Source organism: Rhipicephalus sanguineus, chromosome 10 (genome assembly GCF_013339695.2).
Source record: "Rhipicephalus sanguineus isolate Rsan-2018 chromosome 10, BIME_Rsan_1.4, whole genome shotgun sequence".
Classification (NCBI taxonomy): domain Eukaryota; kingdom Metazoa; phylum Arthropoda; class Arachnida; order Ixodida; family Ixodidae; genus Rhipicephalus; species Rhipicephalus sanguineus.
Window position 1 is genome coordinate 8,480,890 of NC_051185.1, and position 23,818 is coordinate 8,504,707.

Here is a 23,818-nt window from a genome sequence, read left to right on the forward strand (position 1 = left end):
CGGCGTGCGCTGCCAATGCCATACGCCGCGAAATCGAACAGAGTCGGCACCTAGCGGCGAACGGAGAAAGCCCCGAAGTGTGAACACGGCCGGGCTAGACTGCACGCGCGCGCGCGCGTGCGGTCTAGCGCGGCCGTGGTGTGAATGCCGGTGGCCTGTCCGCTCCAGCAGCAGTGTGTGTTGCGTTTGTTCCAGAATTCACAATGGAAGTGGACGGGGACGATTCGGTCGACGTTGAGTAAACTTATTCTTTCTTTATTGTAATGGAAGTTCGTAAAGTCAGTCGCTTTCTTTAGTAGCGATGCGAAACGCATCTGCTAGCTTAATGCGACCGCACCACATACGCTTGTCTGTTTTCAACGTGTTGCGAGACTAACATTTGTAATTCCGTGTCGCAATACCCTTGCCTTTGAGCAAAATTCTGACTTACGTTGGCGACTGCGTCACGTTTATCGTCGATGGCGACAAACTTGTTGCGGCGGGCCACATCATTGAATTCAGTGTCGTCTCTTCTACGTGTTGCTCTGACGATCTCGCGTACCTTAATTATCGCATTCGTGCTCCAGTCTTCCCGACTTAGCAAAGGCAAAAAAAAAAAAAACGTCTACGTCAAGTTGACGGACGAGAAAACAATAGCAGAACTGAATGCTCATGCTGCAGGATGCTAATAAAACTTCAAGTTGTTCGGTATTTGTTGGTCGCGGCGCGTACCGCAAATATCGCACCTTGCGAGGCAACTTCTGCTAATCAAATAAATGTGGTAACTTCAAGTTAGGCCTCAAGCATTTCTGGAAGATCCATTTAAAAGAATCAAAGAGCAAATATATCAGCATGAACAGTAGCGATTACCTTGCTCGCGCATGTTCCACTTATGTTCGTTCATCGCTTACGTGGTCCGTCAATTTCCGGCTCGCGAAACGTCATTTTTACTCTCTACGAGATAATGCACAAACTGGACGAGTTGCGGCGCTGATATTGATACTTGTGTGTGTGTGTGTGGTTTTTTCTTGTTTTTTTTTTCTTCTTTTTTTTTTTTGTTCGCTGGCCAAGGCAAATTAATCTTGCCCGCCCGATACAAAGGGAATAGCCCCAAGTCATCATCATCATCATCAACCCAGAGAGCGCTTCTTGGAGACTCGATTCACTATAGATACGGAAGTACGCAAAAGCGTAAGAAAATCATGACTGGCAGCCCTAGCCAAGCCGCCACGATCATTCGCGGACCGCAACGAGGTTCACGCACGTAGCGCGCAGAAACTACGTGTGCAACAAGCATGAATATCCCAGTGAAAGAAGTGACATATGCTGTGGATGTCCTTAGGATACCCCCGGCAGGATTTCGGATATCTACTGCATTTCCGAAACAACTCCGGCGGACATACCCCACAGGTCATTTTGGCCACATTTTCCTGATCCCAAGGTCATCCCTAGCAAGTCCTGAAGGACACACTGTGGACATGACAGGGAGCTTAAGGGATCTCTTTTATTCAGGGTGCTTTCTAAAAGCAGTCTTGATGACGCTTTCTTACGATCTGAAATTTGGTCTTATGGGCTGAAATTGCTAAAATTGGTCTAAACTACACGCACAAATTTTGTGACGAAGTGCGTTTCTGACCATGCAGAAGCACTGAAATTAGTACCTGAAAGCATAGAAAAACTTATGCATGCTTTAAACAGCTGAAACTGCGGCAATTTCATTAAATGAAATTCGATAGACGGCAACATATAACCTAAACGTCCGCTTGTAACTCTGAGTCAAGTGTATTGCAAACACGCACCTTCTTATTTATTTACAAAGTTATTCAAAAGACACGTACATTGCATACTGTTACTAGACATTGCATAACAAATAATAAATCTTGATCGTTGGAGCAAGAAAGAACCGATTGAAAAATAACAGTTTCTTTCTCAGATCAAAATAAAAGATACAAAAGCAAGGCGTATGTGTCATATGAAGGCTTTCATTCTACCTGCACAAAACTTTCATAAAAGTCAAATCGGTACACTCACGTCATCATTTCAACAAGTTTGCCTTTACAAAGTAGCTTAGTTAACCAAACTTTTATTTACACTAACCACTACTATTTGCTGTCCTAAACATATATACTTACTTTGAATTGTATGGTCTGAAACAACTGCCGATACGAAACGCTGCCATGCTTTACCAGATCGACGCATGTTTGCCAAAGCAGGTGTTTGCCAAAACACTGCCAAAGCAGATTTGATAACACAAAATGCTTATGAAGTACGTTATTTAAGGACGTCCGAGACAGGATATTTTTAGGATATCCTTTGTGGGACATATTCAACTCAAATTGCACTGGATGTCCGACTGCTATCCCTTGCAAGTCCGTTGATGTCCACGGATGTTCGGAGTTGTTTCTGATTTCCGACGGATATTGTTTTCATTGGTATTTGTCCACGGTATGCACAGCGCAAGAACAGTGAACGCTTACCAACTAGTCCAATTGGGCACTATTTTAAGAGCAGTGTTATTTCGGTATTAAAGTCATCGTCGCAGGAATGCGACCATCTCTGCTACGGGCGGCCCGCTGCTCTCGTCGCGACGAGGCAGCTACGACTCCGCTGTTGTGGCGGTCTTCATCGCTGACGGTGGGCGACGAGTCGGTGCCGCCACCGCCACCGTAGCACTATTAAGGCGAAAGCCTGAGATGCCTCGCCAAACGCGAAAATCGACCGGCTTCCCGCGTCGGCGGCGTCAACACGAGTGATGCAAAAAATCATCATCACGCGATGCGTCACTATGCGACGTCATCATGGCGTCACATACCACCAAAATTTGTGACATCATGACGTCATTGCGACTTCACACAACATGAAGTCGCATGACATCACTGCTTTGTCTAAGGTCATTCGATCCCGGAGGCAGTGCAAAACGAAATGAGGTGCAGAAAGCATACACTGCCTCCTATCCTGGAGGCATTGCAAAAACAACGTTAGCTGCAGAAAACTTTCGGAGGAGGCGCGGGAAGTTCAATACATTGACTTCGAAAAAAAAGAAGACGGTTTGCGTTCTTGGCCAGTCCCCCAGCGTGGGGGTGTGCCACGGATACGAGGCTCTACTCTACTCTACTCTACTCTACTTCGAGTCGACTGAGGTCGATGCATAGGGGACCCTGTGAGTTATTATTAAAGGTTATCGTTGCAGGAACGCGACCGCACTCTGCTGCTGCCTGCTGCATTCGTCGAGACGCGACCGGAACGTAACGTAGTGGGCGAAACAGCTACGACCTCGCTGAAGCCGCGGCCTTCGTCACTGACGGTCGGCGACGAGTCGGTGCCGCCTCCGTAGTACCAGTAGGCTAGGAACCCGATGAACCAAAGGAGCATGCCAGTCATGACGAGCACCAGGAACATGGAGAGCTTGTTGACGAACCACACGAAGAACTCGGGAGAGAAGTAGCCCTGCGGCGCCAGCTTGACGGTGGCGTCGGCGCCGGCTACGGAGTAGAGGTAGATGTTCATCTTGCGGAACAGGTAGTCCGAGTAGGCCTTGCGCTTCCCGACGTTCTCAACGTAGGACACTTCTACCTGCGAGCGAGCGAGCATTGAAGGCTATGCAGATAAAACGGGGACATATTAAACGGCGAGCAAATACGAGGAAAATTAGCCTGCAAGTATCTTGGAATGAACTAGCTCCCAATTTAAACGATTAGTAAGGATTAATATAATCATCATACAAAAAAAGTATAAAGGCCTGTGTGACGTACCACTCGACTCAATCACCTCGAATGTCGAATGACCGTTTAAGGTTCACTTCTATCCCTAAGTGCGTTACTGATTGTTAAACGCTCCTTGTCAGCCTCATACCACAGCCGCTACATAAAAGATTTAAAAAAACGCGGTCGTGCTCATACACTAAATATTTTTGCACCACGTATATGCAATTCGTTCCACAGTTTGTCGATATGTGAGGCTTAACTTTTTACTTTACATTTCCGTGGACAGCATTACGAGGGCGTCTTAACGCAGTTCATATAGTTCACCAATTTTTTTTACTCATGGTATCCCACGTGAACTTGGGTGTACTGGGTGGTATTACATAGTTTCGTCGAACCTTTTATTTGAATATAATTAATCGAGAAACAAATAGAGTCGAACTTCTTTCTAACGTGATATCATCGAGACCATAAATTAGTTCGCTATATCCGATATTCGTTGCAACAGAAGAGATAGAAATCGGATTTAACAAATCGCAAATCTGGTGGTGTGTTCTTCTATATTCGTCTGTCCGCGTCGTTTCTGCGCTGTTTCCAAGTTGTTCGGAAACCTGGCTCGCGCTAAAGTACTACCCTAGACACAAAAACACATGCACTGCGGAGAACGAAGTTATCAATGCACGAGACGGCATTTTCTACTTCAGCAGTTTCAGTCATCGGCAGTTTCTCCAAGTATATAGCTTCTCAGTTTCCTGGTCACGTCCGCGGCATCCGCACTGGTTACTTCCGCCAATATTTCTGCAGCTTTCTAAACCACAATTTAAGGCAAATTTTTTACGTCACAAATCACAACCACATTTTAAACGAAAATTGGCAGCCATCGTGCCTTGCGAACGTGAATGTCCAGTGAAGCTGTATCAAACACCACACATGCTGATAGGGGTGTGTGTGGGGGGGGGGGGGGGTGGTATTATTACTTTGGAGTAATGGTTGGTAGTGATAATCGCTTTGTGGTCGCTGTGGGAGACCGTGATTGGATCCGCGGCCATTCTCAGCAAGACGAATTTGTTCCTTTCGTCTAGCATTGTATTCACGCTGTTCTTCTGGTGTCGTTAATTTCTGTGGTGTGCCCATGGCAGTCTTAGAATGAAATGAATGAGTTGCTAGACGGGTCTCCCCTGCGGGGAGAAGGAAGGGGAGTTTGACGTCATTTGAAGCCCTCGTGTGAAGCGCAAAGCAGCTGCAACCTAATCTATACCGAGAACGCGTGGGTGGGTGTTCCCATTGTTCACAGGCGCCTTATCATCCACCACGCGGTTTTGATGCTTGTTTTGTTTTCTTTATGCTCTATGCTATATGCCTGATTGCAAAGAAAGATATGCCGTTTGCCTTCAATTGTTAAAGAGCCCCTAAACCACCCAAAGGTCGAAATTTAGTTGTGGTGTTGCAGTTGTGCATGAGTCTACAGCGAACGCGTTCGTCGGCTCGTCTGTCCCCCTCTCCGAATGTCCTTCCTCAGGGTCCCATGTGCAAACGCAAGGAGCGCGTGCATCTGCTAGCAGAGGAGCACTCGAGCTCGAGCGTCTGTTGGTGGTTTAAGGGCCTGGCGTTTTGTTTTAGATGCGAAGCAGCTTTTGCGCTGGGCTTTGTCCGTAGTTCCATTGGCGACCGTCCGCTTTCTAAAACCTACCATAGCCATCTGTAACATATTGAGCGCGCGCTCGCGCCAAGGAGAAGTCTTCTTCGTCTTGTTCTTCGACCGCCTTGATGATGATACATGCAGAGCGCTCGCTCGCGACAAGGAGAAGTCTTCTTCGTCTTGTTCTTCGACCGCCTTGATGATGATACGTGCAGAGCACTTTAGGGTCCCGGGCTGCAGTATGCTGTCCTAGCTTGGCGTAACGTAGACAAATCCACGTGTGCTGGCGCGCGCTAGCGCTTTCGGGCCTGTGTAAGGGGCTGGGTAAGACGCCGTGGCCTCTCCCCCTTACACTCTCTGAGCAATCACGTGATGGCGTCGGGGAACGAGATTCTGCAGACGCGCGATGAATTCGCGTGGCATGCTCCAACAAGAGTTTGGGACGAGTAACAACAACAGCAACTACAGTGAATTCATGGTGTGCTCCACTTGCAAGGACGCGTTAACATTGGGCAAGGTGCCCGTGATGAACGGAACTTCAAGTCGACCCATGCGCTCCTTCGCATCCCCACATGGTTCCCTTTAGTGGGAGATGGTGATTTTTTTTTTTTTTTTGCCCGCGCATTTTTCTGCCCACGGAGACGAAACCGTTGGGGGGCAGAGGTATACAGTTTCGCTGTAAAAATATTGTTACTGATTGTCTTTCAATATTTATTCTGCTTTTTATGCTATCTTTAGAGTTTTGAGCCTCACGCAAACTGAATATTTTATCGTTACAGTCGATATCGCTGCGGCCCTGGCGTTTTGGATTTCGTAATAAAAAGAATAAATGTCACTGAAATCAAGAGTGACCAACCAAAGTTCGTATTTAGTTTGCTACAACCGATAATTCGCTATATCAGTGTTTCTTATAACGATGTTTGACTGTACTCCGTTTACGGATCGCAAGGAGTACGCTAAGAAAAAGTCCTGCGCATAAAAGGTCCTGAGAGGTGCGCGTAGAAAGCTACTTGTGAAGCTAAAGCAAGCTACAGCTGCTCCGCATGCAGCGTGATGAACAAAAGTACAAGCGCCTGCCACCTCATACATATCAGCAGCCGTGACGTGTGCGTGCGTGCGTGCGTGCGTGCGTGTGTGTGTGTGTGTGTGTGTGTGTGTGTGTGTGTGGTGTGTGTGTGTGTGTGTGTGTGTGTGTGTGTGTGTGTGTGTGTGTGTGTGTGTGTGTGTGTGTGTGTGTGTGTGTGTGTGTGTTGCGTTTCTTTCACATCTGATAACTTGCGTACTGCCCTTGCGACATGTCTAAAGCTGTATTTTGCTTGCGTGTGCGCAATGAAGCTACAAGCGCACACTCGTGAGCTTGCGCAAGCTGACTTCACCACAGTAAGAGTGTTTAGCAGGAGAAGCTGGCTTTACCGAAGCTCCTTTTCCGACGGTTACTTCGAGCAAGGCGTGAGACTGGGCTAGTCGGTAATCCATCTTCAAGAAACGGTGCAACAGCGGGCACCACGCGAGCGCGTGGCCGAGCGCTCTGCAAGGTTTTACAGTGGCGCCGATCGTGGCATATTTTCGAGTTATCGTGAGAAGGTTTGGCTGTCCCTGCGAGAGCGCACTTGCTTGCTTTCACCTTCGAAGTCGTCATTTTTGAAGCCATCACCGCAGGGCAAAAGGAAGTCGAGCGTAAAAGCAAGTGGAGGCGATGCGCACTCGCAGGAATAGCCAAACCTCGAAAACATGTCATGACTGGCATCACCATACGACATTGCAGTGCGCTTGGCCACGCGCTCCCGCTGTGTAGCTTATATACTGAGCGAGATAGTAGATACTCATTTTGTCAAATGCCTTTCACGCTAGGACAGCACCCCTTAAGAAATTTTGCGATCATTCTTTTTTATGCGCGACTACCTGCAGGTTTGCGAAGTACTCGAGGATCTTCCAAGGCAGCATCGGATCGTCCACAGAGTAGGTGACGTTGTCGAAGTCTATTTCGAGCGCCTCCCTAGTCTCTGGCGATGGCAGTGAGTGGTTGGCTCCGAAATCCGGTTTCAAGTGCGCAGTGCGCTTGCCTGTAAGAACGATGTTGAAAACTTATCTCTGCAGCGGTCAACCCTGTAACATCCTGCGAGGACAAGTGAGAACGTCGACAGTGCATGCTGCTTATGCCAGCAGATGTTCGCACGAAGCGCGTGTGTCCTTTCGCTTTCAAATTCTGTGTTCGCCAAGGAACATCTAAACTGCTGTTATTGCCTATGATAGCTCGCAGTTGTAGTGGTCCAAGATAAAACTGAGACAGAAATTTTTTGCTGACGAAGAGTAATATACTGCGTAGCATTCTTTGGAGTTACTCATTGGGATTATGGAAGTGATCGTAGCCTGCTAAACATTTTGTGCAATACAGACCCCAGATGGCCGAAATTTATAAGCTCTACGGCGTGCCTCATAATCATACCGTGGTTTTGGCACGCAAAATATTGTACTTCTCGTAAAACCCAAAATACTAGATTAATACAGGAGTTTGTGTCCGTCCCCTCTTCCCGTGTGTGCGTCTTTTTTTAGCGCGAATTACATTCAGCAATATAATAATCATTGTTGAGGTGTAACGTCCCAAAACCACGATATGATTATGAGAGACGCCGTAGTGGAGGGCTCCTGAGATATTTGAGCACCTGGGGTTCTTTAACGTGCACCTAAATCTAAGCACGCGGGCCTCTAGCCTTTCGCCTTCATCGAAATGCGGTCACCGCGGCCAACGTTTGCTGCGGCCGGGATTCAATCTCGTGACCTTCGGGTCAACAATCAAGCACCATAACCACTAGAACGCCACGGCGGGTAATTACGTTCAGCAGTTAGATATACATAGCTTGCACTGACGTCACCGTGGCCGCCATCTTTGTGAATGGTTGAAATGCAGGGTGAACGCTTGCTCGGACGCGCGGCCGAGCAAGAAACGGTGACATCAGATTAGGTCCAATTCCCCCTCCAATCCTTTGTGTTCCCCCTTGGCGCAACTGGCAAGCAGAAAAAAACGGGGAGAGCACAAAAGAACGCGCGGGGAGGGAACAACTGCGTATCCTCTGCTGAAATGACACTCTAATGAGATAAGAAAGTCACGGTGGCCGCCATGTTTGTGAACAAGCGCAGAGAACCTGTCTGTGACGTCACGTGCAAGCCATGTATAATCCCGTATACGCGTGGTCGATGTAGACGTGGTCACGCCTTTTATATCGTCCCAGACTGTACGGCTATCGCATGCAGTTCGACTATCACTCGTCTTTAGGAAATGCACCCAGATATGGCTCACACGGCGTTTATCATCGCTGGACGATGAATGTTGGTGTTACGATGGAGTCATGCGTCATCTTTACAAAGCGAGGGGGGCGCACCCTTGATGACGACCCTGCCGGGCCTCCAGGGCATGTCGGGGGCACGCGGGGGTGGGTCCGATGTGTCCGCGATCGGCTGAAACGGACCCCAATTCGTAGTCGCGGCTTCCCAGCTTATTTGGCTCCTGGCCCCGTCGTCGTTGCGACACAGCTCCGGGTCGCCGAGCAGCGCGCACAGGATCTCGGGGAGGCCAGCCTGAGCCCATGGAAATGTCACCGGCAGCAACAGCACGGTGAGCAGCTGGGCCGGCTGGGTCGACCATCTTGTGGCACTTCCCGCCATGGCGGTGGCAATCGGCCGGACAATGGATTAGATTGGATATGTATGTTTATAATGCAAAAAAAAAAAAGATGGTTATCTGGTCATCCCACTGATTTCTCCTAGTATAAGTTTCTTTGGTATCTTCATTTAGTTACTTATCCATTGATTTTTATTATGTTTGTTCAATAATACCACTGGTCAGTGGCCTATGCCATAGTATAAGCCATAGTTCAAGTAGCGCAGAATTAAACACGGACACACGGGACCAGCGCTGTGTCCTGTGTCTACGTGTCCGTGTTTCATTTTGCACTGTTTTGACTATGAATACCTACCAACTGACTCACATTCAGGTGCTATTAATTAATATAAGCATGCTGCTGCCACACTATCATGAGTCAACGGTGGAAACTGCGCCCTATGCCCTGGTTTCTCCATCCCAAAGCTTATAGGAAGCATGTTAACATTTCGGAAGGGTATTTCGGAGCAGGGAGGAGGCATGCCCACCCTGCATCCCCTCTCCTCCCCTGGCACCTGCCTTCGATGTGACGATTCAAGAGGAAGCGGCAACGTCGCTGAAGTGCTTCACAGAAGAGGACTTCCAAATGCTGCTTTAACTGGACGAACCTGGTAGAAGACAATGATTTGCACCACATACAATGGACTTGCCCCGGCACGCGACACATTTCTGAGATATATTTGTGTGCATGGGTGTCGGCAGGGGGGTGCAAAAGGGGCACTTGCCACCTACTCCCCCCCCCCCCACCCCAAGCCACACCAGCACTTGCCCCCACCCAGGGGCGTAGCCAAGGGGGGGTTGGGGGGGGTTCAACCCCCCCCCCCCCGAAAATTTTCAGTTTTGCTTGCGTATATATAAACGCACACATACAAACGCACGCACGAACATACATAAAGTATGGTTGAACCCCACCCGAAAAAAATTTCTGGCTACGCCCCTGCCCCCACCCATGCCACACCAGCACTCCCCCTCCTCTTCGCCGCGATGCAATACGACTTTGCACCCCGCAAGACAAAATCCTGCCGACGCCCATGGCGGTGTCGTCTCTGCAGCGATCAGCATCATAAACATCATCATCATCATCAGCCTGTCATATCCACTGCAGGATGAAGGCATCTCCCAATGATCTCCAACCCATCATGCCCTGTGCCAGCTGATTCCATTTTATGCCCGAAAATTTCTTGATTTCGTCGCTCCACCTAACCCTTTGCCGTCCTTGGCCGCGCTTCCCATCTCTTGGAATCCATTAGGATGTTCTAACTGTCCATCTGTTATCTGTCCTTCTGAAGAGCTCCCCTAACAGCTTCAGAAAAAAGAAAAGTGTCTAAAGGGGAACGCCTTGAAGGCGACTACGTGTGTCTGACGATGCGTGAAGCGAAGTTTTGTTATGCGGACTGGACGAACTTTTGGGACCCACATAGCTCGTACTCCACTCATATGAAATTGACGGAGCATGATACGAATCCGCTTATACGGCCGTTGCTAATGGTATACCTACCACTGCTGCTCTTAGACGAGGCTTTCATGTCCGGGGCCGTAGTAACGCTGATCACAACGGGTATGTGCCACAGAAATTGGGTAAATACCACTGCTTACCACTGGTCCACTAAATACAACACATCTGAAAGACTTGCAAAACATAGAAAAAAAAATTAAAATGCAATGGCCTGACGAAGGAAAGGCCACTAACTTCGTTGTGTCATCAGTGTCCGCGAAGCGGAGCTGGTTGAATTTTCCCCAATATGTCTATCTATTTCTCTTTGAATGAACATTCATTATGCTATAGTTATTCACATCTAGTTTCGTCCTTCTCTCTATTTGATGTCAAATATTGTTTAGTATTACTTTATTGAACTCCTTTCACACATTTCCCTTTATAATCTACAGTGCACATGTGGCCATGCAATCCCCCTCGTGGGTATGAGCCAGTGTCCCTAGGGGACGAAACAAAACAAAACATCCGGTCCGGTGGCGTAGGTCATCGGCAAATTAAGCCATGAAGGCTCCCGCCTTTTTCGTGCTGCAGATTTTGTGTCTGCTAGGCCAGCACGGGGCCACTCAGAGCCGGCGGTACGACGATGCACGGATCGCTGACGAGCTGGGACGCCTGCTCAAGCGACCGCAGTTGCCTCGCTACACCGGGCCGGACTTCCACCTCGAATACCCAGTCATTGCTAAAAACGGCGTCACCCTGGCGGTGAGCGAGCGTGCATGTTATACAGCGCCGCTATTACGGCTCCATGAAGCGATTCATGCGCAATGGTTCGTTGCCGAGGCAGTGAATCATTGCGCATGGATCTTAACAAAAAGAAGTTCTAAATCCAGCGCGTAATGCAGTTCTAATTCTGCTCTAATCCAGTGCTAATTCCGTCGTTAATGTAGCTCTAATGTAGTTATTGTGTAGGTCTTGGTGTAGTACTAAATCCTGCGCTTGATGCAGCTCCACCTCCGTAAAACCTGAGGAAGTGTGTAGCACGGGCAACCCAGCGATTCCCTTGGCAATCGCGCGCTTGCCGAGGCGGTGGCGCCCCTCTTGCGCGGCGCGGGTATCAGCTGGATGTTTCAAAAGCGTTTTTCGCGACTATATAGGTAAATTATTGCGATTAATTTGTGGTTATTTCAGTTTATATTATTTTAGACCTTTTCAGTTTATTTTACACTCGTTTTTTTAGCCTTGTTAGCCTTGTTTTAGGCCTGTATTGACCACTGCGTGTCCATGGGTATGATGGCTTAGCCATGGGTCTTGAGACAGTGAATGGACGACAAGCCGGGCCCCTAAAGCGCTACGCAGTATGCACTTAAAGGTGTATAGCTCCACATAAATACAGTCACATGGTAGGGTAAGAAGAACAAGAGCAAAAATAAACAAGGAAGAAAATGTGCCAGTGTCAGACTTGCGCACTTGAGGGGGAGAGGTTGATGCGGCTGACTTCCCTTCCCCTGTAATGGAGAACCCTGCGCGCCCAGACGCCAGTGGCGCCACGTTTTTCTCATTCGAAAAAAAAAAATTAAATTCTGGTGTTTTACGTGTGAGAACTACGATACGAGGTACTCCGGGTCAGTTTCAACCGTCTGGAGTTATTTGACGTGCATTTAAATCTAAGTGTTCTTGCATTTCGCCTCCATCGAAATGCGGCCGCAGTGGCTGCAGCGAGCCTACGTTCTTGTGCTTAGCGCAACACGCACAGCCTCCCATTTTTTTAGCCTGAACGCGCGAGCGTCTACCGCCGAGTCGATAAGCACCGTATTAGCGGAGCGCAGCAGCGAAATGAACGAGAATACGCGCGTGCGCGCGATGAGCAGTCCTGTGCAGCTGTCATGGCAGCTGTCTTCGGCTAGGCTGTTCCGGGAACTGGACACCACCCCCGCTTCCTTTGAGCACCGTTATCTTCATCGTTTTTTTTTTTTCTTCTGAACGCTGCCATCAAGTTATAAAGAAAATGTCAAGTGGTTGAGCGTGAGATGGATTGGATCTGATATAGACCCGCTGATTATACGTGCGTATCAGCAGCATTGTTTTTTTTTTTTTCCTGTGGTTCACGCACGACCTCCTCTGGGTTCACGCAGCACTTTCCTGAGGCAACAAAAATATCTGCCACAGCAAGACAAAAACAGGACAAATAAGCAAGGACAAAACAGCAGTTCACTGCGCGCATGCGCGTATTCTCGTTCATTTTGCCGCTTATCGAATCGGCGGTCGACGCTCGCGTAAAGTGACCTACCCGCGCGTTCAGGTTTAAAAAATTAGCCACTAAGCCACCGCGTCAGGTGGTTGAACGAGTGAAGTAGAATAGATCGGGTGCTCGTTTCTATCGAAGGTTAATTGTGAGTTCGGTCCCGTTTATGCAATAATTGCTGCACTACAGCTAAAAACTAGAAATAATGTACCCTATGATTTCCTTGATTTTATTGTGTGTTGTCTTCATTAGGTCGCGTAATTTAGATATTATGCAAAACAAAAAGAACACCATTCCGTCGCGAAGAACGTGAAGACAAAGGCTTTGACAAGACGGCTATCCTGCGGGGCTGAAAAAGGTCTATACAGGTACATCACCAGGGGTGTAGCCACGGGGTGGCATACCGAGTAGGCTCCCTCCCGAAATGTCTTTCTGCCATGGCATACAGAGCATGGCACTCGACCACTTGGCTGTCCAGCCCCAATTTCGGATCAAGGACAGCCCCCACAGTAAAAAAAAAAAAAAGGAGAAATTCTGGTTATCACTGCAATACAAAAAAGTATAGGTGTGCGAATAGTGCAATTTCATCTCGAATCGAATTCGAATCGAACAGTGCCGAATAGTGGCCAGAAATATCGAATCGAATATCGAATAGTATATTTACACGAAACGTATACCGCCAGTTACGGAAAGAGAAAGGTGAAATTAAGGACGCTACGGCGTATGACAGCTTTATTACGCGCTTGTTCGGGAGGGATTTTTTTTTTTCAGCTTTCATAGGCGCGCAGGCATGTGATGCAAGAGCCACCATTCCATTCAGCAGCGGCAATCCTAACCTCTTAACGGCTAACAGAGGGGGGTACGGTAGCTTTTTTTTTTCCTTATCGTTGCGCAATACGGCTCATCTGACAACGGTAACGTTGTGCTTCATCCTCATGCATAGGCGTGCGCAGGGGGGGGGGGGGCAAGGGGGCGAGAAGGGGGGGCGCAAAGTCAGCCCTTTGCATTGTAGGGGGGCGAGGAAGAGGGGCGCAAAGGCAGCCGCGTACATTGACATAATAGGGAGGGGGGCGCTGCGACGAACCTTCGCCCCCCCCTGAAGGGGAACCCTGCGCACGCTTATGTCCTCATGAGTGCTCCGGGCCCCAAAATCTTCGGGCGCCCGTTCACAGCAGCGCCGGGACGATGCCGGAACGATGCTGGAACGATGGGAGTTTCTGAATGACTGGTGCGGTGCGACAGTGCACAGCGTGAACAAATTTTTACGTGTGACGCCAGTCAACGAGGTTCTCGCGGGCCAAAGTCGGGGCGTTTTACGGCGCTTGCGGCGTACGCGATCGAACTATGCAAGAAGTCCATGCCTTCGTTTCGGAAGCGAGGGAAGGGCTTGACAGTTTTCTCTTGTGTTTTTTGCGGGTGGAAATGACATAATCTCCTTTAAAAGAAACATACGATCGCTTTTGAACCAGGATGTCGGTGGAAGTTTTAACGATGACCAGGGGCGTAGGCAGAAATTTTTTTCGGGGGGGGGGGGGGGGCACCTCCTTGATCTGTAGTGGGGACGAGCAGGCAGATGTGGTCGAGTGTCGTTTTCTGCTCTGTATACTATGGCAAAAAAAAAAATTTCGGGGGGGGGGGGGGGGGGGGGGCACGGGCCCGGTGTGCCCTAACGTGGCTACGCCCCTGACGATGACCTACTGTACCGACGTTAGCGTTAGTTTTAGCCACCCACCCTAACCAAATTGCACCATTGGCCTTCGTCGCGTTTTAGATATTCGTCCAGTCGAACTTCGAATACTAACTACTCGAAAGTCGAATCGAATTATTCGATTAGGTATTATTTGATTCGAATTCGAAACTCGAATATTCGCACACCCCTAAAAAGACATAATTTACGGAAAAATATTTCGGTAATATGTGTCCATACACCTCTCCGTAATTTAGAAACGGTCTTTTTGTTGACGAGTAGCTTGTAAAATCCCTTATTCTTTCCTTGACATTATTGTCTGTTAGTTTTCATTATTATTGTGTCTGACAAAGAAAAACGAGCCCTCAAAAGTAATCTTCTTTCCTTCAATCAATAAACAAAATACACATTAACTCGTATTTTTACACATAAAAAGTTCGTTGTATAACTTTTTCGTGCTTGGACGTACGTGAAAACAATAAAATTTGTCCGTTTCGAGGGATATGGATATACATACGTAAAATTACTCGTAAAAGCGTTTCCTTGACCTTCCACGGCTATTATGAACATAATAATACACCTTGACACATACGCGAAAATACAAGGGCAGTTGTATTTTTTATGGGTTCTGTATTACAAGCTACCCGTCAACAATAAATCCGTTTCTGAATTACGGGGCAATGTGTGGCCCGAAATTACCGAAATATTTTGTTGTAAAGCTTGCCAATTTTCTTTGCGATAGACCATATGTCAAACTGTAATATTACGCATAGAGCATACGTAAAACTGGAAACAATGTAGTTTTTGTCACTTTACGGAAAGTTTTGTTTTATTTTACTAAAAATGTTTGTATTTGCATACATATTGTTTGTCAAAGTACGAAAATATTTTACAGCAATGTACGCCATTGCACAGCGCCGTCGCGGCTGGGGCAAACACGATAAGATATATGTAAAAATTAAAGTTTGGCAGGTGTTCTCGAATCCAAAGCGGTCTAAGAATGTTGAGGCCTGCTTTGGATGACCCTAGAACAAAGTGTTACATTAAAATGGGGCCCGGCACGTCCTCTTGGTAATACCGCGTGCCATGTAGTACACCGGAGCAAGAACACGTGAGTTGACCGCCGAATTGTGTGACGCGCAGGGCGTGACGTACAGCCTGGGTGACTTCTCGCTGCCCTGGCGCTTAGTTCGCCACTACGCGCAGATGCAGCTGAGCACGTACAAGCTGGCGGCCGGCAACCCAGTCATGCGAGCCGCCATAGCGCGTCACAATGCGGAGCGCATGACGGACTTTCTGAGCCACGTCGAGGTGGCCGGTTCGCGGAGAGCACAGTTCGGCCATGGAAACGTTCACGTGGTCCAGGTACACACGTAATCATCGAATGGCTTCAATACGAGAGCTTGTTGCCTCACGAATCGACAGCCGTAAAAATTTTAGAATCCGTGAAGTATGAACAGAGTTACAAAGATTTGTCCTACGCTTTGAGCGCTTTCTATCTCCTTTCGTACCAGCGACCGCGCTGAAACCAACGCCCAGGGGGGGGGGGGGGGGGGTGATAAGGTGGCAAGAAGCTATGCCCATTAGTAGAGTAGGTAGAACCTGGATACCATGGCACAAATCTACGCTGGGAGATTGGCCAAGTACCGGGTACCTATAAAATGAAATTCTTAAATTATAATTTAAGTTAGACTTCGTCTATTTAAGATGGAAGTAAATATGAAAAAAAAAAGCGCATGGTCATGGCACTTTTTTCTCCGAACGCTCAGCAGTGTGATCGCGCGCGGGCACGTCGTGGCGGCCGTGGTAAGCAAGCAGTTCACGAAGCTCAAATCAGCCAATAGGAGGATGGATGGATGGATGGATGCTATGAGCGTCCCCTTTATAACGGGGCGGTGACATGTCTGCCACCTGGCTCGAAGGCGAAAAAAAAGAAAGAAAAAAAAAATAAACTTCCTTGGCCTAGGCCCGGCCACTTAAACCTGCTGGTTTCCCTTAATAAAGTTTATTACTCCTCCTCCTCCTTGTTTCATGTTGTCCTAATGCCTTACCTACATTGATTAAATCTACGTTATTATACCAAAAAATATAAATTCACGGTCCATCTCTCTGCCTCTTAAGGCAGAATGACCTTTTTTTTTTCCCAGTTATTTATTTTTGTACTTTATCTCTACTTTTCTGCCACCAATACTCTAACCGTCTCTTACTTATTTCTATCGCGGACGTGTTCAGCTTTCCATTGTGTCCCCTAAAACCCAAGGCTTCATGTAGACTCGTGCCCACACGTATACCTGGGTGAATATCGCCACATTCAATCAGTACATGTTCCATCGTTTCCTTAGTTCCCCCGCAGCATGTACATTGTTCTTCTTCGTTACTGAATTTCGCTTTATAACTACGCGTTCTAAGGCAGCCCGACCTTGCTTCAAACAGTAAAGCGCTTCCCCTTGAATTATCATAAAACCTTTCCCTCCTTATTTCGTTTTTTCCTTTTCGGTAGTTACTCAGAGCCGGCTTCTTTTCCATCGCTGTCATCCAATAAGTCCTCTCCGCCTCTCTGACCTTCCGCTTAATGCTCCTTGTTGTCATATCGCCCGCACTGCCAGCCGTATATTTACTGGTGAGCCTCCTAGTTCTTTTTCTCCACTGCGTGTCAACGCTTTTTCTATACAAATACCTGAAAACCTTCTCTGCCCATCTACTCTCCTTCATTTTCCTCAGCCTCTCTTCGAATCTCATTTTGCTCTGCGCTTCCCTCACTTCAAAGCCTGTCCATCCCATATCACCCTTTACCGCCTCATTTGTCGTCTTCCCGTGAGCGCCCAACGCGAGGCGGCCCACCGTCCTTTGATTTACATCCATTCCTGATTGCACCTCTGACTTCATGCACACCACTGAGTTCCCAAATGTAAGCCCCGGAACCATCACACCCTTCCACAGCCCTCGAAGCACCTCGTACCTATTGTATCCCCATAAAGCTCTGTGCTTCATAATTGCAGCATTCCTCTTTCCCTTTGCTACCGATGCTTTCTCTTGTACTTCCATATATCTATCCCCCTCATTTACCCATACTCCGAGGTACTTGTACTCGCTTACCCTCGGTATTTTTTGGCCCTGTATTAATACCGTATGGTCTCCGTGATCATTGAATACCATCAATCCACATTTTGTTGCACTAAATCCTAGTCCTAGAGCCTCACACTCCCTTCCGCATATATCTGCCAGTCGCTGTATATCATCTTGACTGTCCGCAATAAGACAATATCATCAGCATAAAATAGACCAGGAAGCTTCTGCTCAACCATCGCTCCGACCTGTTTGTGTGACAAATTAAATCCAATGTTGCTACCTTCTAGCGCTTTTTCCATCCTCGCCATGTACAGCATGAATAACAGCGGGGACAGAGGGCATCCCTGTCTCAGCCCCTTGCTAATTTCAACGCTGTCCTTGCCACTTATTCCTTCCCATTCTATACAAACTGTATTTTCTCGGTATATTTCCTTCAAAAGCTGTACACAGTCGTCACCTATGCCCACTTCCTTCAATATATCCCACAAAATTTCCTGATTAACGTTGTCATACGCCCCGGTGATATCTAGATAAGCTACGTATAAGGGCCTGTTTTCTATTTTAGATATTTCTATACACTGGGTAAGAACAAACAGATTATCGTCTAACCGCCTGTCGATTCGAAATCCATTCTGAAGTTCTCCCAAAATATCATTTTGTTCTACCCACGCTTCTATTTTTAATTTTACTGCCTGCATCGCCAACCTGTATAGCACCGATGTAATTGTTAGCGGTCTATACGAGCGAATGTTATCCTTTTCTCCCTTGCCTTTATAGATTAAGTTCATTCTACTTTTTCGCCAACTGTCTGGTATTTCCCTCTTCTGCAAGCACTTTTCTACGGCTTTCAGCAGTGCTTCTTTAGTGTTATGTCCGAGTTCGTTAATGAGGCTGACGGGAACCCCATCTAAGCCCGGAGTAGTGCGCTTAGGAATTTTTCCTTCGGCCTTCTTCCAATTGAAATTCTCTAGTACTACATCTTCGTCGGTTGCACTCCTTTGCGTACTTTTACTCACCGGGGGAATCCCCTGGGGGACCTTTTTAAACGAATCGGCTGTTATCTTTCGGATGTAACCTAGCGCTTCATATCCTTCCAATTTATTTCCTCCTTCATCTACCATATGCTGTTGCATTGTGACAGACTTCCTACCCAGCGCTTTTAGGTGGCTCCAAAATATCCTAGGCGCGGCCTTCTTTTCGCGAATCTCTGTCATCCAGCGTTCACTTTCACCTTTAATTTTTGCCTCGACTAATTTCTGCACAATGGATTTTTGCTCTAAATATATTTCCCATATTTGGTTGACTTCGTCCTGTGGTCGCTTCTCCTTTTTTGCCTGTCTGTGCTCCCGTGATGCCTGACGTCGCATCTCGATTGCTTCCCGGATTTCTTTGTTCCACCAACTTTTTGGCTTTTTCTTTCCTTTCCAACGAATAGTTTTCTTCTCTATTTCCATTTCTTTCGTGATTACATGTAGCAGCTCACTATACTTCCAGTCTTTGCCTGGTAGTTCGTCTACTTTTTCCTCGACTCTTGCGGCTATATTTGTTATTTGTTTGTCATTTAGATACGAGCTGCCAAACTTTGATTCTGTGTTCTTATTTTCAGTTTTATATCCCATTTGTAATATTATGCGTTTATGATCACTACCCAAGCTGTTAATGCCTTCTTCGTCTATTCTCATCTCTCTAAGTTTGTCATATATTCCTTCTGTCATGAGACAGTAATCAATGCTCGATTGCCTGTTTCTGACTTCCCACGTGATCTGCCCCTCACACTTAGGCCCCACGTTAACTATCTCAAGACTATGTTGCTCGCAGAGATCTAGCAATAACTTGCCATTGGTGTCTGAATATCCGTCAAGGTCATGAATGTGAGCGTTCATGTCCCCTAGAAGGATTATCTCGGCATCATGACCAAATTCTTTAATATCGGTGCTTATGCATTTCACTATCTCCAGATTCTTTTCTCTGCAGTTATTCCCTGTCCACAAGTAAGCTACACCTAGCCACGTTTTCTTTCCACCTACTGTGCCCGAAACCCATATGTGCTCTGAACACGTTTGTTTCACTCTCTCCCATTTTGTTCTGCTATGAATTAGCATTCCAACCCCCCCACCTCTCCTTTCTGATGTGATCCTGTTACATCCTTCCCAAACATAATTTTCAATATGTGGTGGCTCTTCCAAGTCTCTAAGGTGTGTTTCTGTAACCGCATAAACACCTATCTGTTCCTTGTTTAACTGTTCCTCAATCTCTAACCATTTTGCCTTTTTTCTGCCACCCTGCATGTTAATATAACTAATTGCAACACGCGCCTTCTCCCTTCTTTTACCTTTTCTCTGTTTTTTCGCTATACTACCTGTCAAAGAGTCCCCCTGGTTGTTTTCCTCATTACAAGCTACCATGGGCACCGAAGGGCCCGCGTGCCCCCCAAAAAAGCTACTGCGCGTCCTGCAAGACGCCAACCCACCTCATGGCCAAGCCTCCTGTCGAAGTGTATTCCGTCTCTTCGAAAACCACCCCACCTGTGCACCTCTCTGTTTATTTCCACTACCTCGATGCCTTTCTCTCTACTCATCTGCCATATCTCTTTGTTTGCGTCGACAACCGCTCTTTGCAGGTTGCCGTCACGCACCGGTACCTCCGGTATTGTGCATACCACTATCTGCACCTGAGGGGAAATGGCGCGCATGTCATCGACACCTTTCGCCAATGTGGTCGCTAGTTCGGCTGATTCGTTACTCAAGACGTCGTTTAGACCTCCCGCGATTATCACGAGGTTACGTCCATTAGACTTAGTTGCGAGTTTTGCGTTAGCTTGTTTCATCACTGATCCCAGCCTATGGCCCGGGAACTTCCCTATTAAAACTCGTTTGTCGCCTCTCACCCTTTCCTTGACTGCTTCTGCGCATGTAGCTAAATTCGAGTCCCCGGCGATTATCACGTGATCCGACTTTTCTGCTGGACTGTCCCGCACCTGGCCACTGCACCTGTTACTAGCGCGTGCTACTGCTGTTGTTTTGTCCCCTCCCGTTCCCAAGACTACTTCGCGGAAGGTGGGTCCTGTGACCCTTGCACCTGTCTTTTCCAAACCTGTTTCCCCCTTCGCGCCTACCACTGTGGGGGTCGATGCCCCATTGTTCCCGCTGCCGCTTGCTTCCTTGTTCCCCGTGGCTACCTTTGCTGGCATGTCTACCTTTGCTAATCCCTCCTCGGCTGACTTAAGCCTTTCCGCCATAGCCATCGTTTTTTCCCGTTCTGTCGCCACCGCTTTCTCCAGCTCGGAGATTCTCACCATGAGCTCATTCTGGGCGGCCATCATTATTTCCATCTTCGCCTCTAACTCGCATTGCTTACACTTGGCGTCAGCTCTCTCTGTCGTCTCATCCTCACAAACCTCTATTTTCCGCCCCATTCCGCATCCTGAACACTTTACGGTCTTTTTGACCATGGCTATAGATCGTTCGCGCGGCGGATTAGATACACTTAAAGCCAAATGATATCACAAAACTCCGCTGATACTGCGCAAGTATGTTACACTTCAAAGCACCCGTGCACCTTTCAGCCACGTGGTGGCCGAACAAACAAATATTAAAAAAAAAAACACCCGAAGCGACTGTCACACCACTTTGTACCAACAGTACAAAGTTGTAAGCTCTATTAAGCTGCAATCTAGTGGCTTAACTAAAAAAAACCAAGCTCGAATCATGCAAAAAAAAGAAAAAAAATCCACTTATCTGACGCTGTCATTCCGGAGCCCACGAAAAATACGTCCGTCCTCTAGCAGCACCAACCAGCAGATTTTCCTAATTCAGCGCCACCTGTCGGCAGCAACGAGAAGCATTTCTCAGCCGCCATTAGTAGGTCGCGCGCCGTCAGAGCAGTCACTGCCAGTCAGAGTGCACGCGCGCGCGCTTCAGATTGAACGCTCGCGTGCGATCATGTTTGCGCAAATAGTTGCCGATTCCGATAGCACGGGATCAGCGCAATGCCAGCCCATTGCTGTGTACCGCAGTGCACGCAAAGAGGATTTCGAGACGAGGATGGGTCGAAGGTAAGCATAAGCGCGCTTGCCCGCGGCTTTGTTTACAATCGGTGCGCGGCTGATGCCTACCTTTTCTTGCAGGTCTCGTTTTTTTTTTCTTTTCCGAAGGATACGGACTGGAGGAAAAGGTGGATTATAGCTATTAAGCGTGACGAAGGCCCTTTCTTCACGGTGACGAAGTTCACAAAAGTTTGTTCAAGGCATTTTACTGAAGCAAACTACTTGCCAAACGTCGCCGGAAACCGTCGTTTCTTGAAGCAAGACGCCGTGCCCAGCATCTTCGCGTTTAGTGCTCCGAGGCCTCCACCAAGAAAAAAGCCAAGAAATCGAGAACCACTTAACCTCGTCAGCGCTACAGTGCCTTCCGAAGGCGGGCGATCGACTACCGCGGATGTGAGCGACGTAGACATCTGCTCTCCTACATCGGTGACGAGCAGCATCGATGGCGTGGTGTGTGGTTGTGCGTGCTCGCTAAAGATTTCCGACCTCACCGAACAACTCGACGTAATGACGGCGCGTGTCCGTGCGTTAGAGTCGGAAGTAAAGAAAAAAGCCGAAGAAGTGGAGCTCACTAAAAGTTCGTTGTACAAAGCAGAGCGAGCGCTCGACATTGCAGCACAAGAGCGTAGCCAGCTGGAGAAGCGCGTGAGCCGAAAGTTTTCCGTTGAGTGCTTTCGGGATAGCCCTGTGTACGAAGACGTTTCGATCGAGGCGGTTTGGACGTAGCTTTCCACAGCAAACTTGTGACTTCGTTCATCGTTGTGCTTCGCTAACCTTTCTGAGGCGCCCCGCCACGGTGGTCTAGTGGTTATGGCGCTCGACTGCTGACCCGAAGGTCGCGGGATCGAATCCCGGCCGCGGCGGCTGCATTTTCGATGGAGGCGAAAATGTTTGAGGCCCGTGTACTTAGATTTAGGTGCACGTTAAAGAACCCCAGGTGGTCGAAATTTCCGGAGCCCTCCACTACGGCGTCTCTCATAATCATATCTTGGTTTTGGGACGTTAAACCCCAGATATTATTATTATTAACCTTTTTGAGGCGCTGTAGGCTTCCACTTTTTCTTCCGTAAGAGTCTCCGGAATAACTGCGAGACTTTTGGACCACGACATCACCACCAAAACAGTAAGCGAGACGCTGTAGTGTGGGCTCTCCGACACTGCCCATGCAACTGCCTGAAATGACGCCCTACTAATGGCGGACGGCAAAAAAATCAGTGTGGCCAGACTGAATTAGGAAAATCTCCTATTGCCGCGTACTTTGGGTCTATGGCATGGTTATTTTGGGACTATGGCACCATTTGTCGAGAGGAGAGCGAGCGATTTCTGACTGAGAATTAACTGTAAATTCCAGGCCACGTGCTGCTCTATGTTTGGCTTGCGTGTTCTCAAGAGCCTCAACCACCGATTGGCAGCGTTTTCTCACCACGCTGAAGTGTTGCGGGCTCCTTTAAATACGACCTGAACCACTCCTCAGGCTTGGCGGGAAAACGCCTTCAGCGAACACATGCTATGAGCAGCTAGCCAAATTTTGAGATCATGCAGTGTGGAGCATAGACGTGCGCCAAGGTGGAGGGCTCCCCTAGTCACCTAGGGGGAGGGGCGCTGCGATGTACCTTCGCCTAGTGCGCCTCGATGTGACAAAACGCGCATCGAGGCACCCTACCTTCACCACCTTGAAGGGGAACCCTGCGCACGCCATGGTGTGGAGTTTCCACTTTCTCAAGCGCCCTCTCTTCATACAGAGGTGCGTTCCCACTCTCCGAAGCTGCCGGCGGCTGCTAGCTTACGTCATTTGGCAGATTGCCGCTATTGCCCAATAGCCGACATAAATCATCAGATGTGCTCCTTGCCACGGGGTTCTGCCATATGCCAGCACTTCATAAATACCGAGATCTCGGCGCTTCGCTCTATAACTTGCAAAAAATAACACAGTAGCAACATTAGCGCGCACAGGAATCGCACCGCGAGTAAGCAAACGCATCTCATGACACAGGCGCATGATGCGTGCCGACGTAGATTCTCGTTTCTTTGTCATCCTTACGAATGGTTATGCACCGAGAATTCCTCCAAGGAGTTTCCGTAAATTTTATTTATTACTTTGCTTACCACATGCCACATTTGTAGCATTGAAACCAATGTCCCACTGCATTGCAGGCATCTGGGCTGGTGTACGAGGTGAACGTGTATGTCATAGCGTCCCTGGTGGCTGCTGTAGTGGTCTTGTTCACCACCTACTGCGCCTACATCATCGCTAAGCACGTAACCCGTCTCTTGGATTCTGTGCCACAGCCCGTACCGCAAGAACAAACGCCCCTCTTGCAAGCGACCAAGTGACACGCAGTTTCACCTATGCATCGTGAGGC

General features: G+C 48.1%; 2 protein-coding genes across 2 annotated transcripts; one reads left to right on the plus strand and one right to left on the minus strand.

The window, feature by feature from the left end:
- Positions 1-3,084: 3,084 nt before the first annotated feature.
- LOC119372323 (uncharacterized) lies at positions 3,085-8,790 on the minus strand. Its single transcript, XM_037642797.2, has 3 exons — positions 8,700-8,790; positions 7,222-7,382; positions 3,085-3,552 (listed from the first exon to the last, which is right to left on the minus strand). The coding sequence occupies exons 1-3, from the start codon at positions 8,731-8,733 to the stop codon at positions 3,151-3,153; spliced, it is 597 nt and encodes a 198-aa protein (XP_037498725.2). The 5' UTR covers positions 8,734-8,790; the 3' UTR covers positions 3,085-3,150.
- A 2,183-nt stretch (positions 8,791-10,973) lies between these two features.
- LOC119372324 (uncharacterized) lies at positions 10,974-23,789 on the plus strand. Its single transcript, XM_037642798.1, has 3 exons — positions 10,974-11,174; positions 15,485-15,706; positions 23,610-23,789. Exons 1-3 carry the CDS (start codon positions 10,974-10,976, stop codon positions 23,787-23,789), a joined length of 603 nt encoding a protein of 200 aa, XP_037498726.1.
- Positions 23,790-23,818: the final 29 nt, after the last annotated feature.

Bases quoted from the DNA above. Each gene is read 5' to 3' on its own strand.
- LOC119372324 (XM_037642798.1), top strand. From the start codon at position 10,974: ATGAAGGCTCCCGCCTTTTTCGTGCTGCAGATTTTGTGTCTGCTAGGC. The intron at 11,175-15,484 runs GTGAGCGAGCGT...TGTGACGCGCAG, and splicing joins AAAACGGCGTCACCCTGGCG to GGCGTGACGTACAGCCTGGG. The intron at 15,707-23,609 runs GTACACACGTAA...ACTGCATTGCAG, and splicing joins GAAACGTTCACGTGGTCCAG to GCATCTGGGCTGGTGTACGA.
- LOC119372323 (XM_037642797.2), bottom strand. From the start codon at position 8,733: ATGCCCTGGAGGCCCGGCAGGGTCGTCATCAAGG. The intron at 7,383-8,699 runs GTGCGCCCCCCT...TCGTTCTTACAG, and splicing joins CGGCAGGGTCGTCATCAAGG to GCAAGCGCACTGCGCACTTG. The intron at 3,553-7,221 runs GTAGTCGCGCAT...GCTCGCTCGCAG, and splicing joins AGTACTTCGCAAACCTGCAG to GTAGAAGTGTCCTACGTTGA.